Source organism: Geotrypetes seraphini, chromosome 3, assembly GCF_902459505.1.
Source record: "Geotrypetes seraphini chromosome 3, aGeoSer1.1, whole genome shotgun sequence".
In the NCBI taxonomy this organism is placed as follows: domain Eukaryota; kingdom Metazoa; phylum Chordata; class Amphibia; order Gymnophiona; family Dermophiidae; genus Geotrypetes; species Geotrypetes seraphini.
The window spans coordinates 121,787,388-121,811,502 of record NC_047086.1 but is presented as its reverse complement, the minus strand read 5'-3'; the positions used below and the strand labels follow the sequence as shown (position 1 = coordinate 121,811,502).

The 24,115-nt window shown below is 45.0% G+C and overlaps 1 protein-coding gene and 11 non-coding genes across 12 annotated transcripts in view; all 12 read left to right on the top strand.

The window, feature by feature from the left end:
* The first annotated feature begins 820 nt into the window (after positions 1-820).
* TRNAV-UAC lies at positions 821-893 on the top strand. Its single transcript has one exon. It is a non-coding gene; the product is annotated as a tRNA-Val (tRNA).
* Positions 894-1,185: 292 nt separating this feature from the next.
* TRNAV-CAC lies at positions 1,186-1,258 on the top strand. The gene has a single exon. It is a non-coding gene; the product is annotated as a tRNA-Val (tRNA).
* Positions 1,259-1,562: 304 nt separating this feature from the next.
* TRNAV-AAC lies at positions 1,563-1,635 on the top strand. The gene has a single exon. It is a non-coding gene; the product is annotated as a tRNA-Val (tRNA).
* A 758-nt stretch (positions 1,636-2,393) lies between these two features.
* On the top strand, positions 2,394-2,466 carry TRNAV-UAC. The gene has a single exon. It is a non-coding gene; the product is annotated as a tRNA-Val (tRNA).
* A 292-nt stretch (positions 2,467-2,758) lies between these two features.
* Positions 2,759-2,831, top strand: TRNAV-CAC. Its single transcript has one exon. It is a non-coding gene; the product is annotated as a tRNA-Val (tRNA).
* Positions 2,832-3,132: 301 nt separating this feature from the next.
* Positions 3,133-3,208, top strand: TRNAV-AAC. Its single transcript has one exon. It is a non-coding gene; the product is annotated as a tRNA-Val (tRNA).
* A 746-nt stretch (positions 3,209-3,954) lies between these two features.
* On the top strand, positions 3,955-4,027 carry TRNAV-UAC. The gene has a single exon. It is a non-coding gene; the product is annotated as a tRNA-Val (tRNA).
* Positions 4,028-4,319: 292 nt separating this feature from the next.
* On the top strand, positions 4,320-4,392 carry TRNAV-CAC. The gene has a single exon. It is a non-coding gene; the product is annotated as a tRNA-Val (tRNA).
* Positions 4,393-4,696: 304 nt separating this feature from the next.
* On the top strand, positions 4,697-4,769 carry TRNAV-AAC. The gene has a single exon. It is a non-coding gene; the product is annotated as a tRNA-Val (tRNA).
* Positions 4,770-5,525: 756 nt separating this feature from the next.
* On the top strand, positions 5,526-5,598 carry TRNAV-UAC. The gene has a single exon. It is a non-coding gene; the product is annotated as a tRNA-Val (tRNA).
* Positions 5,599-5,890: 292 nt separating this feature from the next.
* TRNAV-CAC lies at positions 5,891-5,963 on the top strand. The gene has a single exon. It is a non-coding gene; the product is annotated as a tRNA-Val (tRNA).
* A 13,526-nt stretch (positions 5,964-19,489) lies between these two features.
* The window catches only part of XKR5 (XK related 5), a 28,195-nt gene continuing 23,569 nt past the window's right edge, over positions 19,490-24,115 (top strand). Inside the window, exons 1-2 of the mRNA XM_033937570.1 lie at positions 19,490-19,709; positions 20,865-21,048. Coding sequence (XP_033793461.1) covers positions 19,490-19,709; positions 20,865-21,048 — 404 coding nt within the window. The remainder of the gene's footprint in view (positions 19,710-20,864; positions 21,049-24,115) is intronic.

Genomic DNA, 24,115 nt, shown 5'->3' with positions numbered 1-24,115 from the left:
GTGTAGTGGTTATCACGTTTGCCTAACACGCAAAAGGTCCCTGGTTCGAAACCAGGCAGAAACAGGATGCTTGGGGCTTTGTGTTTTTTCTTTTTCCTCCTTGCATTTGAGGAGGTCAACCAATACTGCTCTGAGTGAGGCGTGATAGTTTACAGATCCCCTTTCCTTCTTCTTTGAAGCTATCTAATGTCTTGTCGCAAGTCTTATTCCTCCTGCGGGCTTCAGCTTCTCTCTACCTGGGCCGATAACATTCTTCTGTCTGAATCTCATGCGCACTTATATTGTGCCGCTCTTTGGACTCTACTAAGCTCGCTGGCGTCAAGCGTGACCACTTCACTGTTGCATGTGGCCACACTAGCATTCTGCTCACCCGCTTGCGTTAATGTTCATTTCTCTCATGCACACTTCTGGTACTCTATTGGATCTGGCTAGCTGTGGAAGTGGTGGCATCATACCTCGTCTTTGCTTTCCTTGCTGCAGGAAACCCATCGATAGCTACCTCATTCTCTCTTTGACCATGCGTCAGTTTGGAGGACTTTCTTTGAGGCGCCAGCACCCGATCTAGTTCCTTTTTCTCCATGGGTTCTATTGCGGGGAAAGGAGTTTTCGAGGCTGGCTCTCGGCAGAGCCCGTAGAGAGATCCCATGATTTCCCTCTCTCTGGCATGATGTTCTACATGAGGTACGCAAAAAAGACGCAGCTTACAAGAAGTCACGGATGAAATGAAAGGTGTTTTTGCCATACCCTGGACCAATGAGTTAGAAGCCGTGAGGAATGCTTTTGCACAGGTGTGCAAGTGTTAAAAATCACTGGCAGCTAGGTTTCTGTAGTGTAGTGGTTATCACGTTTTCCTTACACGCAAAAGGTCCCTGGTTCGAAACCAGGCAGAAACAGTGTTCTCCTTTTCTGACGAGAACATCAGCAACAACAGCACTGAATGAGACAAAAGATTCCACCGGAAAGGAAGGCTTGGTATTATGCATTTCGTGGATGAGAGAATGGAGTGGCTAGTCTCTCTCTGCTAATATTTATGCAAATATCACACATTTCTTCTAAAGAGTCATGGAGGAAATGAAGGCTCCACTGCCTAGCTTTACAGCCTGCTTTATCCTCATGGCCATAAAACAACTGTCCCTACATTCTCATATCATATCTCAAGCATCAGAAATCCCAAAACAAGTTTGGGTTTCTGTAGTGTAGTGGTTATCACGTTTGCCTCACACGCAAAAGGCCCCTGGTTCGAAACCAGGCAGAAACAGCGTTCTCCTTTTCTGGTGCAATGTAAAGGAAAAAAAGACCCTCCCCAATCGAACGAACGTTATCCTGGATGATGCCAGAGCTCTGGCAACTGGTGTGTTCTATGGTTGTCAGCGAGCTAGACAGAGTGGGTGGGTAGCTTCTTTTAGTGATCATTTAGGCAAAGAACACATATCTTACAAAATCGGGGTGCAAATGGTGGCTCACTGCCTAGTTGAACAGCCTGCTTTGTTCTCCTTAACTTTAACAGCTGCACGTGCTGTCCCATCTCACTCCTCAGTAGTCTAAAGTGCTGCAGCTAACAGGTTTCTGTAGTGTAGTGGTTATCACGTTTGCCTAACACGCAAAAGGTCCCTGGTTCGAAACCAAGCAGAAACAGGATGCTTGGGGCTTTGTGTTTTTTCTTTTTCCTCCTTGCATTTGAGGAGGTCAACCAATACTGCTCTGAGTGAGGCGTGATAGTTTACAGATCCCCTTTCCTTCTTCTTTGAAGCTATCTAATGTCTTGTCGCAAGTCTTATTCCTCCTGCGGGCTTCAGCTCCTCTCTACCTGGGCCGATAACATTCTTCTGTCTGAATCTCATGCGCACTTATATTGTTCCGCTCTTTGGACTCTACTAAGCTCGCTGGCGTCAAGCGTGACCACCTCACTGTTGCATGTGGCCACACTAGCATTCTGCTCACCCGCTTGCGTTAATGTTCATTTCTCTCATGCACACTTCTGGTACTCTATTGGAACTGGCTAGCTGTGGAAGTGGTGGCATCATACCTCGTCTTTGCTTTCCTTGCTGCAGGAAACCCATCAATAGCTACCTCATTCTCTCTTTGACCATGCGTCAGTTTGGAGGACTTTCTTTGAGGCGCCAGCACCCAATCTAGTTCCTTTTTCTCCATGGGTTCTATTGCGGGGAAAGGAGTTTTCGAGGCTGGCTCTCGGCAGAGCCCGTAGAGAGATCCCATGATTTCCCTCTCTCTGGCATGATGTTCTACATGAGGTACGCAAAAAAGACGCAGCTTACAAGAAGTCACGGATGAAATGAAAGGTGTTTTTTTGCCATACCCTGGACCAATGAGTTAGAAGCCGTGAGGAATGCTTTTGCACAGGTGTGCAAGTGTTAAAAATCACTGGCAGCTAGGTTTCTGTAGTGTAGCGGTTATCACGTTTTCCTTACACGCAAAAGGTCCCTGGTTCGAAACCAGGCAGAAACAGCGTTCTCCTTTTCTGACGAGAACATCAGCAACAACAGCACTGAATGAGACAAAAGATTCCGCCGGAAAGGAAGGCTTGGTATTATGCATTTCGTGGATGAGAGAATGGAGTGGCTAGTCTCTCTCTGCTAATATTTATGCAAATATCACACATTTCTTCTAAAGAGTCATGGAGGAAATGAAGGCTCCACTGCCTAGCTTTACAGCCTGCTTTATCCTCATGGCCATAAAACAACTGTCCCTACATTCTCATATCATATCTCAAGCATCAGAAATCCCAAAACAAGTTTGGGTTTCTGTAGTGTAGTGGTTATCACGTTTGCCTCACACGCAAAAGGCCCCTGGTTCGAAACCAGGCAGAAACAGCGTTCTCCTTTTCTGGTGCAATGTAAAGGAAAAAAAGACCCTCCCCAATCGAACGAACGTTATCCTGGATGATGCCAGAGCTCTGGCACGTGGTGTGTTCTATGGTTGTCAGCGAGCTAGACAGAGTGGGTGGGTAGCTTCTTTTAGTGATCATTTAGGCAAAGAACACATATCTTACAAAATCGGGGTGCAAATGGTGGCTCACTGCCTAGTTGAACAGCCTGCTTTGTTCTCCTTACCTTTAACAGCTGCACGTGCTGTCCCATCTCACTCCTCAGTAGTCTAAAGTGGTGCAGCTAACAGGTTTCTGTAGTGTAGTGGTTATCACGTTTGCCTAACACGCAAAAGGTCCCTGGTTCGAAACCAGGATGCTTGGGGCTTTGTGTTTTTTCTTTTTCCTCCTTGCATTTGAGGAGGTCAACCAATACTGCTCTGAGTGAGGCGTGATAGTTTACAGATCCCCTTTCCTTCTTCTTTGAAGCTATCTAATGTCTTGTCGCAAGTCTTATTCCTCCTGCGGGCTTCAGCTTCTCTCTACCTGGGCCGATAACATTCTTCTGTCTGAATCTCATGCGCACTTATATTGTGCCGCTCTTTGGACTCTACTAAGCTCGCTGGCGTCAAGCGTGACCACCTCACTGTTGCATGTGGCCACACTAGCATTCTGCTCACCCGCTTGCGTTAATGTTCATTTCTCTCATGCACACTTCTGGTACTCTATTGGATCTGGCTAGCTGTGGAAGTGGTGGCATCATACCTCGTCTTTGCTTTCCATGCTGCAGGAAACCCATCGATAGCTACCTCATTCTCTCTTTGACCATGCGTCAGTTTGGAGGTCTTTCTTTGAGGCGCCAGCACCCGATCTAGTTCCTTTTTCTCCATGGGTTCTATTGCGGGGAAAGGAGTTTTCGAGGCTGGCTCTCGGCAGAGCCCGTAGAGAGATCCCATGATTTCCCTCTCTCTGGCATGATGTTCTACATGAGGTACGCAAAAAAGACGCAGCTTACAAGAAGTCACGGATGAAATGAAAGGTGTTTTTGCCATACCCTGGACCAATGAGTTAGAAGCCGTGAGGAATGCTTTTGCACAGGTGTGCAAGTGTTAAAAATCACTGGTAGCTAGGTTTCTGTATTGTAGCGGTTATCACGTTTGCCTTACACGCAAAAGGTCCCTGGTTCGAAACCAGGCAGAAACAGCGTTCTCCTTTTCTGACGAGAACATCAGCAACAACAGCACTGAATGAGACAAAAGATTCTGCCGGAAAGGAAGGCTTGGTATTATGCATTTCGTGGATGAGAGAATGGAGTGGCTAGTCTCTCTCTGCTAATATTTATGCAAATATCACACATTTCTTCTAAAGAGTCATGGAGGAAATGAAGGCTCCACTGCCTAGCTTTACAGCCTGCTTTATCCTCATGGCCATAAAACAACTGTCCCTACATTCTCATATCATATCTCAAGCATCAGAAATCCCAAAACAAGTTCGGGTTTCTGTAGTGTAGTGGTTATCATGTTTGCCTCACACGCAAAAGGCCCCTGGTTCGAAACCAGGCAGAAACAGCGTTCTCCTTTTCTGGTGCAATGTAAAGGAAAAAAAGACCCTCCCCAATCGAACGAACGTTATCCTGGATGATGCCAGAGCTCTGGCACGTGGTGTGTGCTATGGTTGTCAGCGAGCTAGACAGAGTGGGTGGGTAGCTTCTTTTAGTGATCATTTAGGCAAAGAACACATATCTTACAAAATCGGGGTGCAAATGGTGGCTCACTGCCTAGTTGAACAGCCTGCTTTGTTCTCCTTACCTTTAACAGCTGCACGTGCTGTCCCATCTCACTCCTCAGTAGTCTAAAGTAGTGCAGCTAACAGGTTTCTGTAGTGTAGTGGTTATCACGTTTGCCTAACACGCAAAAGGTCCCTGGTTCGAAACCAGGCAGAAACAGGATGCTTGGGGCTTTGTGTTTTTTCTTTTTCCTCCTTGCATTTGAGGAGGTCAACCAATACTGCTCTGAGTGAGGCGTGATAGTTTACAGATCCCCTTTCCTTCTTCTTTGAAGCTATCTAATGTCTTGTCGCAAGTCTTATTCCTCCTGCGGGCTTCAGCTTCTCTCTACCTGGGCCGATAACATTCTTCTGTCTGAATCTCATGCGCACTTATATTGTGCCGCTCTTTGGACTCTACTAAGCTCGCTGGCGTCAAGCGTGACCACTTCACTGTTGCATGTGGCCACACTAGCATTCTGCTCACCCGCTTGCGTTAATGTTCATTTCTCTCATGCACACTTCTGGTACTCTATTGGATCTGGCTAGCTGTGGAAGTGGTGGCATCATACCTCGTCTTTGCTTTCCTTGCTGCAGGAAACCCATCGATAGCTACCTCATTCTCTCTTTGACCATGCGTCAGTTTGGAGGACTTTCTTTGAGGCGCCAGCACCCGATCTAGTTCCTTTTTCTCCATGGGTTCTATTGCGGGGAAAGGAGTTTTCGAGGCTGGCTCTCGGCAGAGCCCGTAGAGAGATCCCATGATTTCCCTCTCTCTGGCATGATGTTCTACATGAGGTACGCAAAAAAGACGCAGCTTACAAGAAGTCACGGATGAAATGAAAGGTGTTTTTGCCATACCCTGGACCAATGAGTTAGAAGCCGTGAGGAATGCTTTTGCACAGGTGTGCAAGTGTTAAAAATCACTGGCAGCTAGGTTTCTGTAGTGTAGCGGTTATCACGTTTTCCTTACACGCAAAAGGTCCCTGGTTCGAAACCAGGCAGAAACAGTGTTCTCCTTTTCTGACGAGAACATCAGCAACAACAGCACTGAATGAGACAAAAGATTCCACCGGAAAGGAAGGCTTGGTATTATGCATTTCGTGGATGAGAGAATGGAGTGGCTAGTCTCCCTCTGCTAATATTTATGCAAATATCACACATTTCTTCTAAAGAGTCATGGAGGAAATGAAGGCTCCACTGCCTAGCTTTACAGCCTGCTTTATCCTCATGGCCATAAAACAACTGTCCCTACATTCTCATATCATATCTCAAGCATCAGAAATCCCAAAACAAGTTTGGGTTTCTGTAGTGTAGTGGTTATCACGTTTGCCTCACACGCAAAAGGCCCCTGGTTCGAAACCAGGCAGAAACAGCATTCTTCTTTTCTGGTGCTATGTAAAGGAAAAAAAATACCCTTCCCAATCGACTGAACGTTATCCTGGATGATGCCAGAGCTCTGGCACGTGGTGTGTGCTATAGTTGTCAGCGAGCTAGACAGAGTGGGTGGGTAGCTTCTTTTAGTCATCATTTAGGCAAAGAACACATATCTTACAGAATCGGGGAGCAAATGGTGGCTCACTGCCTAGTTAACAGCCCCATTCCCATGAGTCAGATTTTCTACTGCTCTCCATTACAACTTTTCTACTCATCACCTTGAAGATTCCTGAATCAAAGAAATTCCTGCGATGCAGAAGGATGAATGTACTGGATCCTCATGAATTGTGCATCCGCTGATTGGATCCGGCGCATGAGGGCCAGTTCTTTTTGCATTGTGCTTGCCTGTGCCCGCATGTACGCAATCTGAACCAGCCCTGCTTGCATTGTGCCTGCCTGTCACCACACGCACGCAAGCTTAGGAAGGGGGCACTGAGAGACTTCATGAAAAGAAATGAAGCCTGAGAATCAGCCTGCACAAGCCAGCCTGATCGGAAGGCAGCAATGGAGGATGTAAAATCAGCATATGTAAGGAGCCTCCAGGATGCACTGGCCTAGCAACTCCCCCCTTCTGCACCCTGCCCTGAGCTCTTGCATGCAGATGATCAAGGTAAGTCCCTGCATGTAGCCGATAGGGGTTCCCTCTCTCTCTGGAGCTCCCATCTTGGACAAATCAGGTAAGCCTGCTCCAGGGAAACTTCTGAGAACTCCTGCAGCCACGAGGGCTCTGCCCCTCCCACCTCCCAATCTGGAAAAAAAAGAAAAGAAACTCGATGCTTCTTTCCCTCTTGGGTACCTGCAGACCTTTCCCACCTCCCTAAAACCCCCCCCTGGGATGACCCTCATGTCGGGAAAAACCTCTGCAGTACCTGGGTCTGCCTCTCACAACTTCTTCCCTCTCTGAGAACTCCATTAAGCTCTGGAGTTCAGCCATGTGCAAGGCAGTTGGCAACCAATCCCAGAAGTGTCCCACCTCCCTGCCTCAGCTACCAGCAATGATGGAAACTGCTGGCTACCAACTGCAGCACAGACTTTCCCTTAGTCCCTGGCAACAGGGGCAGTCCCGGGGAGCTTTCCACAGTATGGGCGCTGATGTCATCAGTGATGCAGCATGTCAGACCCCACCTCCCCAAAGGTGGGGGTTGAAACTCCTCAGCCTCAGGAGCTGTTCACTGCACTTCAGGAACCTGGGCAGAAAGTGCTTTCCACTAGTGCTGCCTAATTCACAATTTGAATCGGTTCACTGATTCACTTCGAGTGAATCAATTTTAATTGTTTCAAAATAAAAAAATCGGTTCCCGATTCAGCTGACCCTCCCCCCTCGCTCCTAAAGCCGGGAAGCTCTGAAGATTTGGAATTGGGCGATACACCACAATATCTTTCTCAGAGCGGTCTACATTCAAGGCCAGCAGAACTGTCTTGCAGACAAATTGAGCCGCCTTCTGCAACCTCACGAATGGACACTCAATTCCTCGACTCTGCGTCAGGTGTTTGCTTGGTGGGGGACTCCGCAGATAGATCTGTTTGCATCCCCCCTCAACCACAAGTTACCTCGTTTCTGCTCCAGGATTTACTCTCCTCACCGACTCGAGGCGGATGCTTTCCTTCTGGATTGGACGAACCTGTTTCTTTATGCGTTCCCTCCATTCCCTCTGATTCTGAAGACTCTCGTCATGCTCAAGTCTGCCCACGCCACCATGATTCTGACAGCTCCTCGGTGGCCCAGACAACCATGGTTCTCCCTTCTGTTTCAACTCAGTGCCAGGGAGCCTCTGCTTCTACCTGTGTTTCCTTCTCTGCTTACTCAGAGTCAAGGTTCTCTGCTTCATCCCAATCTGCAGTCTCTAAACTTAACAGCTTGGTTCCTCTTGACATGATTGCCTCATTCCAGATTTCACAATCTATACAGGATGTTCTCGAGGCTTCTCTGAAAAAGTCCACTAGTCAATGTTACACTCAGAAGTGGACTAGATTTTCTTCTTGATGTGCTATGCATCACAAGGAGCCGCAATCTGCCTCCTTGTCTTCCGTGCTGGATTATCTGCTGCACTTGTCTCGGTCTGGTCTCAAATCAACATATATTCGAGTCCACCTCAGTGCCATTGCAGCTTTTCATCAGCCGGTGGATGGTAAACCTGTCTCTGTTCATCCTCTGGTTTCCCGGTTCATGAAGGGTCTTTTCAATGTCCATCCTCCGCTCAAACCTCCTCCGGTGGTTTGGGATCTCAATGTGGTCCTTGCTCAGTAGATGAAGCCTCCATTTGAGCCGACTGATAGGGTTCATTTGAAGTATCTCACTTGGAAGTTAGTGTTCCTTATTGCTCTCACGTCTGCTCGCAGGGTCAGTGAGTTGCAGGCTTTGGTTGCGGATCCGCCTTTTACTGTCTTCCATCATGATAAGGATTTCCACCTCAACCAATCCATTGTTCTTCCAGTGTTTTTTCCAAAGTCTCATTCTCATCCTGATGAAGTGGCGCTTCATACACTGGACTGTAAGCATGCGTTGGCTTTCTACTTGCAACGCACCCAGGCTCATCGGACTGCTCCCCCACGTTTGATCCCAATCGGTTGGGGCGTCCTGTTTCTAAGTGAACCATCTCCAACTGGTTGGCTGCTTGTATCTCTTTCTGCTATGCTCAGGCTGGTCTCCCTCTGCAGGGTCGAGACACAGAGCATAAGGTCAGAGCGATGGCGGCGTCTGTAGCTTTCCTCAGGTCAACTCCTATTGAAGAAATCTGCAAGGCTGCCACTTGATTCTCGGTTCATATATTCACTTCTCACTACTGTCTGGATATTTTCCCAGACTTGACGGCCATTTTGGCCACTCTGTTTTGCAAAAATCTGTTCTCCTAAATTGCCAACTCTCCCACCGTCCCTTTCTGGTTAGCTTGGAGGTCACCCACATGTAGAGAATATGCTGTCTGCTTGTCCTTGGATAAAACACAGTTACTTACCGTAATAGGTGGTATCCAGGGACAGCAGGCAGATATTCTCGCAACCCACCCGCCTCCCCTGGTTGGCTTCTTTGCTAGCTATCTGAACTGAGGCCACGCTGAGGAGACGCGTGCCCTAACTTGGGTGAGAAGGCACTCGCGCATGCGCGGTGCAGCACTAGCAAACTTTGAAGATCTTCAATCAAGTATGCTTGAAAGGCTGTCCGTGACGGGGCACCATGGATGACGTCACCCACAAGTAGAGAATATCTGCCTGCTGTCCCTGGATAACACCTGTTATGGTAAGTAACTGTGCTTTACAGCGACAGTGAAATGAGGTAAGATGGGGAGGGGTTCAATCTCTGAAGTTTGATGCTTCTTACAAAGTCCTGGCAGGTAGATGGAAATAACCCACTGGTCCCAGAATAAAGTGCGATTGTACAAGAAAAAATTGCCTACCTAAAAAGTAAGCATAGTTAGGGGCGGAGAATAGGTGTGGTTGACTTAGGTGTCATCAGGCATTGTAGTTAGGCACTGATAAATTAGGCCAGGAAAACCCTGGCCTAATATATCGGTGCATACAACAAGCAGTGTGCACGAAGCCATGTGCAGCGGCTCCTCGTGTATTCTGCGCCTGAACTGGAAGCCTTCTCTCTGACATCGCAACGTCAGAGGGGATGCTTCTAGATGAGACGCAGGACGCGCGAGGAGCCGCTGCACGCAGCTTCGTACACACTGCGGATGTGAGGAGGAGGGAGCCGGCCACAAGATAACACTGGGGGCATCAGACTGCAGGCCGCATAAAAAGGCCAAGTGGGCCAGATTTGCCCTGCGGGTCTTGAGTTTGACACCTGTGCTTTAGGCTGTAAGTTGAAAGTCTCCCTCCAGAAACTGGATGAGTGAAGAGTTGGTAAGGGCATCTTATAAATCACTAATGGAGGGCAGCTATTAAGTTTCCACCCCTCCAGTTCCAAGTGCTTTTTTTCCTGCAATGAACCGGAGCAGGTGCTCTACTGATGCTGAAAGGTCACTTTGGTCAGCCACAAAACTTAGAGACTTGAAGAAAGCACAGATGTTTATTCAGCAAATGCGGATCCCTGAGCCCAAGCTGGCTTCAGAAGTCCCGAAACCAAGAAGTTTCAGAGATATTTATACATTCTTCTGGCAATACAACTGAATTCTAGAAAAAACTTTTCACGTGTTACTTTTCTTAACAATCATTGGTCCTAAGCTCACACTAGCAGGTCACTTATCTAAGCCCTGCAGTCTTTCTGTTACATGTCCAGGAGGGCGGTATACAATATCGTGTATGCTGAGATAGCCATAAGAAACTAGAATGCCCAAGCTAAAACACCCAGTGCAGGCTAGAACATGAGATAAGTTAGGTCTGCAGCTAAGCATAATTCAGCATTTTATTAAAGAGAAAACTTAGTTCAACACTTAGGAAAACCAGTCCCAGACTCCTTCAATGCTGACATAAAATTGGGACTGTACTATCGCCCACCTGGACAAACAGAAGCAAATGACAAAGAACTGGAAGCAGAATTGAGGCAGGAGTGCAAAAGCGGAAGTGTGGTGGTAATGGGTGATTTTAATTATCCCGGGATAGGCTGGAGTATTGGAAGCTCCAACTGTGCGAGGGAAGCAGAATTCCTAGAGGCTGTGAGGGACTGCTTCATGGAACAGCTTGTCAAGGAATCAACGCGAGGGGATGCCACTCTCGACCTAATCCTTAACGGTGTAGCCCAGCCGCTGTCCCGGACCGGAACTCAACGGCACCTCTAGTGGCTAAACCTAGTAAGTACAGCAGCATGTGACCCGGCCTGGAGTCACCCTGCAGGAACGGATTGACACACCAGTGGAACTCACAATAATCAAAAATCAAACACCAAGAAAGGATAAATGTAAAATACTTCACTTTTACTTGGTAAATAAAAATATGTCAGGATGCCTCAAATAAGGATAATAATGCTTCAGGCAAAACTCACAACAAGGCAAAAAAACAATGTAGACAAAAGAAAATCCCAACTTTTCTTGTCTTTAAACACAGTCAGTATTATTTGAGTCAAGGCTCTCCCCAGAGCCAGCACTGCCTGTATTCCAAATCAGGTTTAAAATCAAACTCCAGTCCTGTGTATCACTTTCAAGCAGTTCACACTTTCACAGGTAAAGCCTCTAGCAGCAATTTGCAGTTCTGCTAGGATTAGGAGAGTGTCTTAGGTTTGCAAGAAAAAAGCTTTTCAAAGGCTTTCAAAATTCCCTCCGTGGGTGTCAGCAAACCTCTCCCCAGAGACACTTCCAGCTTCACAAAGGAAAAAACCAAAATAGTAAAGCTTAAACAAAACAGTCCCAAAAACCAAACAGTTACAAAACAAAACTCACTGTTTGTAGATTACTGCTTGTGGCTGGTGTATAAACCAACCTCCATGGCTTCAACAGAATGCTCCAAATCTGTAGGCAAAGATTCTTGTATCTCCATAGGAAGCTCTATGTCAGACAAAGATTCATTCAGGGCATATCCAGCTTCCTCTACCTCCATAGGTGTGGCTTGGTCGCTCCTGTTTGGCCCAGGGAGATCCTCAGGGAGAAAATGCCTAAACCTTCTCCCTAGCTTGCCTGCCTGTTTGTTCTCCACTGCTGGCTTTTCTATCCTAGGGACACGCCCTAACCTAGCTGAGTCAGCAGGGAACAAGGTAGCTCTTAGGCTCCTCCGGTGGTGACCCAGATACTCACTACCTAATAACTTCTCAGCCAACTCAGGCTCCCCCTGGTGGTTGCCGGGTAAATTATCATCATCAGGGCCAGGACGGATCTTGTAAACTCCCTTCCTGGGTTTACCCTTTATTTTACTTTCTGGCTTAACTGGGACGCTGACAGGCACTGAGCCTGTCTGGTCACAAAGGGCTAGGGCAGGGGTCTGCAACCTTTAAGACATAAAGAGCCACTTGGACCCGTTTTCGAAAAGAAAAAAAAACTTGGAGCCGCAAAACCATTATAAAACAAATCTAACACTGCATATATTGTTTCTTATCTTAATGCTATATACAGGATCACTAAATTGAAAATAAAATCATTTTTCCTACCTTTGCTATTTGGTGATTTCATGAGTCTCTGGTTGCACTTTCTTCTTCTGACTGTGCATCCAATCTTTCTTCCTTTCTTTCAGCCTCCTGTATGTTTCCTCTCCTCCAGACCTCATTCTCTCCCCCAACTTTTTCTTTCTGTCTCCCTGTTCCCCCTTCTTTCTGTCTCCGTGCCGTCCCCCAAGCCACTCGGTTTGCTGCCACCGCAATCGGGGAACAGCCCCCAAGCCACCGCCGTCCCAAGCTTTCCCTGCAGAAGTGTTGCGCTGACCAGCATTCCGCTCCCTGACATCAATTCTGACGTAGGAGAGGAAGTTCCGGGCCAACAAGGCATTTCTCCTCATTCCATCCAGCCTGAGCCCCATCTCTCCTTGATCCAGCATTTCCCTTCTGTGTCTGTCAGAATTACCATTCCACCTATTTTCCAGCATCACCCTTCTTTGTGTCCATCTCACCTATATCCCTATCTCACCACTTTTTCAGAATCTTCATTTGTCTCTATCCTTGTCTTTACCCCATGTTCACCATTTGCCCTTTCAATGTCTTTATCCCCCCCCCCCACTTTTTCAGCATTACTTCTATGTCTCTATTTCACCTTCTCTTCATGTCCCCTCTGTATCTCTATCCTTATTCAGTAGGTCCTGCTTACCCTTTCTCTTTTTTGTGTCACTATCTCCATTTTCAGCTTTCCCCCCCCCCTTTTCCTTTGTTACTGCACCCTATAGCTAGAATCTTTCCACCCTCCCTCCACTCCGGCCCAGCCCAGTATGAAAGATTTCCTTTTGTTTCCCTCCCCTCTCTCTTTCTCTCTCTCTTCTGCTCCCTCACCCACGAGTCCTGCATCTGGCCCTCTCCCTTCTACCTGCACCTGGCAACACCCCCCTGCTCCGCGGCTCTCTTCAGCAACTCGTCAGCAGCAGTGATCAAGACAAGCTGCCGACATCGAGGCCTTCCCTCTACGAGTCCCGCCTTTGTGGAAAAAGGAAGTTGAAACAAGCGGGACTCGCAGAGGGTAGGCCCCGACGTCAGAAGCTGCTGCTGAGTTGCCGAAGAGAGCCGCGGAGCAGGGGATGTGGCCGGAAGCAGGTAGAAGGGAGAGGGAGATAGGAAGGCTGTAGATCTCCGGAGCATGACACCGACCCCGGCCAGGATGATTTCTTTTTCAGGCACCTTACAAGTCCAGCGTCGCGGGGGAAATAGCCATGCTGAGCAGTGAGCTCAGCACTACACAGATGAAAGCCTTGCTTGCTGATTGGTCCGGCGGGGCGGGGCCGCCGGACCAATCAGCAAGCAAGGCTTTCATCTGTGTATGTGCTGAGCTCACTGCTCAGCATGGCTATTTCCCGCCGCGACGCCGGACTTAAGCTGCATGCCTGCGTGACACACTACCGGAGCCGCAGCAAAGGTGGAAAAGAGCCGCATGCGGCTCTGGAGCCGCAGGTTGCCGACCCCCGGGCTAGGGGGTCCTGCAAAGAATGTGGAAGTAGTAGGACCACTAGGAAACAGCAATCACAACATGATTCAGTACAAATTAGAAGTAGGAATATCAAAAGTGAAGAGAACCACAGCGACAATGCTCAACTTCAAGAAAGGGAACTATGATGCTATGAGAGCAATAGTGAGGAAGAAACGAAAAAACGGCCCAAAAAGGATGGAGAACGTAGAGAAAGCCTGGTCCCGGTGCAAGGTCCTGGTCAAGGGCACGGTGCAAGAAGCACAAAACCTGTACATCCCCAGGTTTAGGAAAGGGTGCAAAAAAAAATCGAACAAAAGACCCGGTATGGATAACAAATGAAGTGAAGAAAGTGATAGATGACAAGAAAAAATCGTTCCGAAAAAGGAAAAAGAACCAGAACGGGGAGAACTGGAAGGAACACAAAAAACACCAAAAAGAATGTCACCGAGTAGTTCGGAAAGCAAAAAGGGAATACGAAGAGAGGCTGGCTGGGGAAGCAAGAAACTTCAAAACGTTATTCAGATACGTTAAAGGGAAGCAACCGGCGAGGGAGGAAGTAGGACCGTTGGATGATGGAGACAGAAAGGAAGTCGTAAAGGAGGAAAAAGAGGTAGCATACAGGTTAAACAAGTTCTTCTCATCAGTCTTCACGAGCGAGGACACATCCAATGTACCAGAACCCGAAGAGATCATAAGTGGAGATCAAGAAGAAAAACTGTCGGAATTAGAGGTAAGCCATGAGGATGTCCTCCAACAGATAGATAGATTGAAGAGTGACAAATCACCAGGCCCGGACGAAATCCACCCAAGGGTACTAAAAGAACTAAGAAACGAGATAGCGGAAACACTCCGACAAATTTGTAACCTATCCTTGAAAACTGGGGAGATCCCGGAGGACTGGAAAATAGCAAATATCACACCTATCTTCAAAAAGGGATCGAGGGGTGACCCGGGGAACTACAGGCCTGTAAGCTTGACTTCAGTTCCAGGCAAGATGGAAGCATTGATAAAAGACAGCATCTATGAGCACATAGAAAAAAATGGACAACTGAAAGCGAGCCAGCATGGCTTCTGCAAGGAAAGATCGTGCCAAACGAACTTACTGCACTTCTTTGAAGGTATAAACAGCCAGATGGACAAAGGGGAATCCATAGACATCATTTATCTTGACTTCCAAAAAGCCTTTGACAAGGTACCTCATGAGCGGCTACTTAGGAAGCTGTAGAACCACGGGGTGGAAGGGGACGTATACAGATGGATTAAACACTGGTTGGCAGGCAGAAAGCAAAGGGTTGGTGTGAAGGGCTACCACTCGGACTGGAGGAGGGTCACGAGTGATGTTCTACAGGGGTTGGTGCTTGGACCGCTGCTGTTCAATGTATTTATAAATGACCTAGAAACGGGGACGAAGTGTGAAGTTATAAAATTTGCAGATGACACAAAACTCTGTAGCAGGGTTAGAACCATGGAAGATTGTGAAGACCTACAAAGGGACCTAAACAAACTGGAAGAGTGAACAAATAAATGGCAAATGAGCTTCAATATAGAGAAATGCAAGGTCATGCATATAGGGAAAAAGAACCCGATGTTCAGCTACAAATTGGGGGGATCAGTGCTAGGGGAAAGTACCCTTGAAAAAGACTTGGGTGTGCTGGTGGACACAACAATGAAATCAACGGCACAATGTGCAGCAGCCTCGAAGAAAGCAAACCGAATGTTGGGTATTATTAAGAAGGGTATTACAACAAGGACAAAGGAAGTCATCATGCCGCTGTATCGCGCGATGGTGCGCCCGCATCTGGAGTACTGTGTCCAATATTGATCACTGTACCTCAAGAAAGACATGGCGATACTTGAGAGGGTTCAGAGAAGAGTGACGAAAATGATAAAAGGTATGGAAAACCTTTCATACGCAGACAGGTTGGAAAGGCTGGGGCTCTTCTCCCTGGAAAAGCAGAGACTCAGAGGAGACATGATAGAGACCTTCAAGATCATGAAGGGCATAGAGAAGGTAGAAAGGGACAGATTCTTTAGCCTACTGGGAACCACTAGAACAAGGGAGCACTCAGAGAAATTGAAAGGGGATAGGTTTAGAACCAATGCTAGGAAATTCTTTTTCACTCAGAGGGTGGTGGACACCTGGAATGCGCTTCCGGAGGTTTTGATAGGACAGAGTACACTACCGGGTTTCAAAGAAGGATTGGATAAATTCCTGAAGGATAAGGGGATTGAGGGATACAGATAGAGGTAGAGATAGGTTATGATAGGGTAAAGATAGAAGGATAAAGGGGACTAAAGGGTCACCTTACAGGTCATGCACCTGATGGGCCGCCGCGGGAGCGGACTGCTGGGCGAGATGGACCTCTGGTCTGACCCAGCGGAGGCAACTTCTTATGTTCAAGCTGTGTCATCATGAGCTTCTCTTAGGAAGTCTGTTCAGAATAGGAATACCTATATCTTTAAGTGTGCCATCTATTTTCAGTCAGCCAGATGACCCTGTCCTGGGCTTACCACATTGATTATGTCTTCTTTGTAATTCTTCATGTTTTAAGTGGAATACCTAAAAAAAAAAAAAAGGAAAAAAAAGGCGACCGAACCTTTGCAATGAATTGAACGAAATCAGGCATGGATTTGCCTGTTTAATTCACAGCGTATGGTACAGTGACTCAGGTTTCCCTGACTGTTGGTTGGGTTGACGTGGGTGCCGACCTCTTTAAGGGGTGGGAAGAGTCGCCGCGCGCCTAAGGATTGTACTGTCACTGCACCAAGGCGGCACGCTGTGCTCCAAGGATGTCAGCTGCACGCGGGACTGCCGCCTTCGCCGCGTTCTCCTTCCTGATTATTCTGGCCGAGAGAAGCGCGCGTGAGTCCTGCCAGCCTACTGCATAAACCGAGCGCGCCCCACCTCATTGCTTCCGACTGTCAGCCTGTGTCTCCACCCCTTGGTTATATGCATGCACCGGGTTTGCCCCGTTATCCGCTGGAAATAAGATCGAAAGAAGCCGCGTGCGCACAGTTTCCCGCGTACTGCTACTATATACAGTATTTAGAAAAGGGTAGCCTCTTAGTAAAAAGAAAACTTCGGACTGTGATAATATTGATTGTATTTATGGCAAACTGTTCACTGTCAGTTAGATACGAATTGAGCGCCCTTTTCCCTAAGTCCCACCCCGCGTGCTTTTCCCTGTGCCTGCACCACCCCCTTGCGGAGATCTAAGTTCTCTGCAAGTCGACTGCTCGAGGGGGGAAAAAAAGCAAAAGATTTTTAGTGCAGCTTTATTGATCCTCCTAAATTGATGATGCATTTTCTAGGAAAAGGTTTGTTGTTGATTGAGCATGAGCTTCCAATAGTAACTCTTTTCAAATGTGACTGTAACAAGCATGAATGAAAAAGGTTTATATTATATGATTGAGTTGCCAGTATAAAGGAGGAGCAATGTTCGGGAGGGGGAATAGAGAGCAGGGGACATCTAACAATAGAAGGCTTCAGGCTGTCAGAATGGAGAATGGATTAGTGTGTTTTAATTAGCATAATTCCAGTGGTGTCAGTGCCAAATCTTCTGCTAATTGATGTAATTCCACTCTTTCGTTGCTTCTTCCTAAAGACTTCTGGCTATGATTTTTTCCAGTTGCTTTTGCTGTACCCATAGGAGCGAACTGTTCAAAATGATTGGGGTTAAAGCTGTCCTGGAGAACCACCAGCCAGTCAGATTTTCCTGATAGCCCTAATGAATATGCACGAGAGAGATTTACATATAATGGAGGTGACAGGCATGCAAATCTGCTTCATGCATATTCATTAGGGCTATCCTGAAAACCAAGTATTCACAAAGCTGGATCCTATGCTAGTACAGCATCAGTTTTGTTGCTTCAATAAAAGGGCACTACAATCTTGAGTAATTCCAAAATTGTCAAAAATGAAATTGCGGGGGCGTGGCTTGGCAGCAAAATAAATACAAAATACAAAATAAATTGGAGCAAATCAGAGGTACTTCCGTTAAATGTGCATTGTATAAAAGGCTTATTTGATCCATTCCCATTCCTTTGGAAGGAAGAGAGTATAAAATATTTAGTTATCATGATTCAAAAAACATTGGAAGACACAATGACAGTAAATGAAAAATCTTTGCTGTTGAAAGTCTAAGAAATGTGTGAGCATTGCAACCCATTACAGTACATCCTTTTTGGTAGGGGAGAGTCCAAACCATCAAAATGATGATTTTACCTGTAGTTTGCTACCAAATGAGTATGTTGCTGGTTTATTTTCAAGGGTCCTTTTATAAAAAAAATTGAATGGAATTCTTACTAAATTTGTTTGGCTGGGTAAAAATGCTAGAATAGCCTTAGTATCTCTACAAAAACCACAATGGGGGTGGGGGTAAATTTACCAAATTTTTATAGATACCATCAAGCATTCATTATGCAGCAGGGTATGTATTGTATGCTTCCTGAAATCTTGGAGCATCTTCTGGATTGGTTGATCTTAGAAAGACAACTGTTCTCCCCATTACAGTTGGAACACATTTTGAGTATCAAGTTACCCCGTATATATAAGGATAATAGTATTCTGGCCACATGGAAAACTTTAAAATTCATTAACAATTTAACATCTGTACCAGTGCAACAATCTACGTGTCAATCCTTATGGTTGAACTCCAAGATTCAAATTGGCGAGTCTAAGATCCTCTGGAAACATTGGCTACAGGCAGGTATACGTACTTTCGATGATGTATTATCAAATGGGAAAATGCTTGATTTTTCACAACTGCAACAATCATTCGGTATTATAAAGTCTCAAGCATATAAGTGGTTGCAGCTGAAGCATGCCATTCAGAAAGGGTTCCCTGATTGGCGAAATTTAAATAATCAGTATAGCTTACCGGGCTTATGTTTCCAGACAGATTTCCTAGGACATCAGGTCGCCAAGTAGAATAAATTAATATCGGAATATTTGAACAAGAAACCAAAAACGAGCCTAAGGGATATTTGGAGCATTGAGATAAAGCAAGAGATTTCTGCTACTCAATGGCCACGGATTTGGTCTTGGAGAATGAGATGTACAGCGTCAGCATCTATGAGACAAACCTGGGTTTTTTCTGTTATATAGGATTTTTTGGACCCCTGTTCGTTTGCAGAAGTTAGATAGTTTAAAGTCTAATAGATGCTGGCACTGTCATCTTGAAATAGGGACACTGAATCACCAGTTGTACTATTGCCCCTTAATATTCAGCTTCTGGAAGTCGATATGGGTTACAATTAATAGAATACTGGACACTTCCATTCCAATGTCATATGATATTGTTCTATTCGGGACTATATTACAATCCAAGTCTCCAATTTCTGCAGCTAAGAATAGACTACTTATTGTCATGACTGGGATTGCTGTACATATGATCACAAAAATTGGAAGAATTGGGATAGACTGAATTTTTTTTTTTGGTGGGAATCCCTGTGCTTATTCTATCAATATGAACATATGAATTCGGAATTAACTGGTCATTGTAAAAAATTTAATGAGATTTGGAGCCCATTAACAAATTTTGTAACAACCATTCACTAGTACAATGCCTTCCATTTTTCATAGAGGTTTATACACATCTGGGATGGGCGGGAGGGTAGGGGGGGAAAGGTATTTATATTACTATTTGTTAGTTATAAGTGCTGTTGAATTGTACCAATTGTATTTTTTAATGCACTTTCTATATGTTTTAAAATAAATAAAGAATTTAAATAAAAACAAAAATGAAATTGCAAAGGAGGGGCTGGAGCCTTGGGCTTAGCTTCTTCTGAGTGCCCTAGGGTTGGGGAACTTCAGGGAACCCAATTGGCAGGAAAGAAATCCCTCCTGGAGCCCACAATCAGTGAAGGTGCGAAACACACGTGCATGAATGCTGTGGAACCAAGAGAAGCTAGTCTGAGGTCCTGCAGGGGTCTATGGGGTTACTTGTTCAGGGTTTTACCCCAAAGTTTGTTAATGTGCTGTGGAAAGCTCATGGGTCTGGGACACACTGCACTGCCTATGGGCATGCTGGCTTTGGACCAGGGAGTGATCTCACTCCAAGAGACCTCTCCGCAGCTAAGGAACCTGGCTTATAGCCTGGGTGACCAGGAGATGCAGGACTGGGACGAATGGAGGTCAGATTCTAGGCCTTTACTGTCCCAGGGCGCAGCTTTCTCCTTGGGGTATTCTGGTTCCTTTGCAATGACCGGGAGTCAGGAGGCGATAGTGGCACTTGACCAGAGAAAAGATCCATCTGTGTGCCGACTAGATTCTGTAAATGGCACTCAAATATTGTTATTCAACGCTTTTCTATAATGTACACTCATAGATGAGCGCCTATTATAGAACAGCATTGAGTTCTGATTTCAGCAACCAAATTTGGGCACCAGGACTTACGCCTGCCAAAACCAGGTGTAACTTCCAGCGCCCAATTTAGGAGCACATCTTTGGTATTGCAAAACACTGAAGGCAAATTGTAGAAACACCCTGACCCATTCATGCACCTCCCATAGCCACACTCACTTGTGGGTTGCGTGCTATGGGCTTTGGTTGTACATTGTCATAGAATAGTAAGATGTGCGCACAAATTCAGATTGGTGCTAATTAGCACCCAATTAGTGGCACAAATTGGTTCATTAGCTAATTTAGTTTGGCACATATCTTGGATTCATATATGGAATCCATTGTTGGTTTTTTTTAAAATCTTTATTGATTTTCAAACTTTGACAGTGCAATACAATTAATTGAACATAAAACACTGCATAAAATGCACTGTTAATTACACAAGTAATACATAAAACAATCATTTTTTCCCACCCTCCTCCCAATTATTAATACAATAAGACATATGTGATTACAATATTATAATTAAGTAATTTTAATCCTCAAAATACATTTCCCTTCCCCATCCACACACCCTGGATGTGTAAGGAAATCTAATAAAAGGAGAGATACAAGACCAGGGTTATGTGAGCAGATCCTGGTACATTACTTCATTCCCAAGACAGAAGGCAGCTGAAACCCTAACTCTGCTTAAGTGTTTTGCGTGTTCATTGCTTAGAGCAGTTGGAGACATACTGTAAGTGCAGTGTTTTCCTTCTTGCAAGATCCTTACCCACTTGCTCTTCTGAGGATTAGAATGTACACTGGCAGCATTCACCATCCTCTACTGAACATTGGCAACTGTGGGGCTCAGAACTGAAGAAAAATGTACTGCATGTGTTAGCTTTTTGCTGTGTTGATAGTTTAATATGATGTCATCTACAGTAAGGTTTTCTATTTGACAGAGCTTTTAAAATATTTGGAACTAATGGAGCTCTTGATATGCGTTCTTGTGTTTTAAATGGGCTTGTCCCTTATTTTGCAGAGATTGGCTTAATAGTCCACTATTTTCAGTTGGGACAACACATGTGGGGCCAGTGGACCCTCGCCCTTCTCCTGCCTGCCTGTCTGGTTCAGGGCCTGAGTTTCATTTGGTTTCGGACCGATGGGCACAAAGAATTTTGGTCTCTGACTATAGTCCATCTTCTACAGCTGGGGATCCAAAAGCGGTAAGAGATACCAACATGTCTTTCAGTGGAACTGCTCTTGATTTTGTAGGACTTTAGTCATCCATTCCTCTAAGGCAGAAGCAGTGCAACACTGTGATTGGTTAAAACAAACAACTTTGTGCAACTGCTATATGGCAACTACTACATACTATAAACCAACCATTGGGTTTTCAGGACATCCACAAGGGTTGTGCATGAGATAGACTTGCATACACTTCCTCCCTTGCCTTCAAGTTTCTTTATTTTTGATATACATTCTATCAAAACAAATGTCTAGACAGTATACAATATAAAAAGATTGTAAGGGACAATTAAAATAAGTAAATAAAAGCAATATTTTATCAAATATTAAAAATACTAGACAAATTCGGATTAACATACATGAGACGGAAAGAAAGTAGGGGAGGGAAAGGTTGTTTAAAATATATCGAAGTAAAATTAATAAAAAAGGACGGTAAATGGGGAGTGGCAAAAACATTAGGAAGGGAATGATTTCAAAAGAAGTATTAGATGTTTCAAAGCTTCACATGAATCAAGGAATTAAGAGGTTGAAGCTAATACTAAAGAATAAAGGCATCTTTAAAGAGGAAGGTTTTAAGTTTGGCTTTAAATTTTTCAAGCGAGTTCTCTAATCGAAAGTCTAATGGAAGAGCATTCCACAGAGAGGGGGCGGTAACAGAAAAGATGGATTTGCAAGTAGTATCGTAAAATAGTTCCCGTATTGATGGTATGGAGAATAAATTTTGATTCTTTGATCAGAGGGTCCTGGATGATGAATAAGGGATCAAAAGTTTAACTATAAATGCCGGTTGGTTAGAGTTTTTTGTTTTAAAAGTGAGGAGGAGTATTTTATAGGAGAGACGATGAGTAATAGGTAGCCAATGTGATTTGCGGAGGAGAGGGGTGGCATGATCAAATCCAACTCATGAATATTCATTGTGGATATCCCGAGAATCCTAAGGGACTAGGTGTGCCCTGAGGACTGGGTTGGGAATAGCTGCAAATTGAACTGATGTAAAGAAATGACATTGGGGTAATTCTACAATATAGACATATAGATTTGTGTGCTTGTTAACAGATTAAAAGAGTTCTATATCCATAGGACAATCCACAGGACCAGCCTTCAGTCATGAAGTCTTTCCCCAGCAAGTCCCGTCAGGGGGTGTAAGATGTGTCTTGGGGGGGGGGGGTCTTTCTATCCTTTAGGTCCTTATGGAAAAGTGTCTTCCCTTTCAGGGTGAAAAGGGCAGACTCACCAAAAGTTCAATATTAGCCTATTTCTCATACCCTTTTAGAAGAGGAAGAAGCAACAAGAACATAAGAATTGTTTCCAAGTGGCCAGCAGTAAGAATTCACTGCCTACCTGTGGGCATGGGCATAGGCCAAGTCTCCAAGCCACTACACTACCTACCCATAGGATGAGGTCTGGACCACCTATGGTCCCCCCAGTTCTCTGGCTGGTAATCACAAGCAAGGGTTAGGCCCAAAGGCCAGCATTCATCCCCTTGAGGATTACCTAAGGAGTCTTTGTCTCCAAAAATTCAGGTATGTTCTGTGTGCAGTGAGAGTCCTATGAGTAGCCTTTCTTTACCCTCAGGGTGAGGTCACTCTCAGTCCGTCCAGATGTCCTTGGACCATAAAGCCCTGTGCAAGGAAATTTCCCACATTTCTTTGGTTCACACTCCACTCTTCCAAAGTCTCCTCTCTACTTCCAAAGGTAATTCTGTTCCCTGTTCAAGCAGGATTAATGAATTCATGTTTGAATCTTCTCGTTTCTCCATTTCTTACTTACTATCAGTTTCGAAAAGATCTTAAAACCCACTTATTTAAACAATATAATATACATTACTGATTTTCATATTATCACGTAGTTATAATGTATTTTAATCTTTTTATCTATATTTATTTCAGTTTATATTGTGTTTTTTTTATTCATTAGTTTTAATGCTTGTATTAGTTACTTAGAATTTATTATGTATGATGTTATTATTATATTGTATACTGAGCACCTATTGTGTAAACCTCTATGAACTACTGGTTAGGCAGTATATAAAAATAACAAGGCTGCACTGTGAACTTCTAAAAGCTAAGTTACCATTTCATATTCTGCTCTTTTCACTGGTTTTCAGCATTATATCTGCTTAATTTCTCTTCTCCTCCCTGTTTCTTACTAAAAAAAAAATATAAAAAAGCACAAAAAAATCCTTCTCTTTCCTCTGTTAAATCTTATTTCTTCTTCCTGCAGTTTTGTTTAAAATACTGTGTTTTAGGTGGTATAGAGCCTATATTTCTGCCTTACTAGTAGTCTTACTTATAGTCCCACCAACCCCAGGGACCACTATTCATATATAGAGACCCATATAATCAGGACTTCACAACCAATCAAGATGACCTTTATTCTATGCAATCACTGTGGTGCTTTAATTCCAAGACATACTATTTGGAGGCTTAAGGCTTGCCCCATCTGTCTTCAACTTGCCAGTATTAAGGAGGAGCTCTGCAAACTTAAACAGGAATTGAATACAATTAAAGCAGCTTCCATCACTCCACAAAATCATACCAACTTACCACCTCTACCTCAAAGAATAAAACAGCCCAGGAATAAATGGGTCACAGTAGGCTCAGGAAGACTGCGACATGTAACACAGAAACATCCACCTTCACTAATATTACCTCTACAGAATTCCTTCGCTCCACTAGTGCACTGCGATACTCAGGAAAACAGAAGGGAGGTGGGACTGGAACCAATGAAGGAAACTCAAGAGAACAAGAGCACCCTAAGTACAAATAAAAAAGCCAAAAACAGAAAACTATTACTGTTGGGGGATTCCATCATCAGAGGCATTAACCTTGGAACACAGGGCGAGGAGTCCAAAATAGTGAAATGTCTTCCAGGATCCTCAGCTACCAGGAGTTCCAGGCAAATACTGACTATAGTTAAGGAAGAAACTAAGGATTTTAACACTGATGTTGTTATCCATCTGGGAACAAATGACCTGGCCAACAACTCCACACTTGCAGCACAGAAAGCTTTTCGGGAGCTTGGTGAGGGCGTGAAACCTTTTGT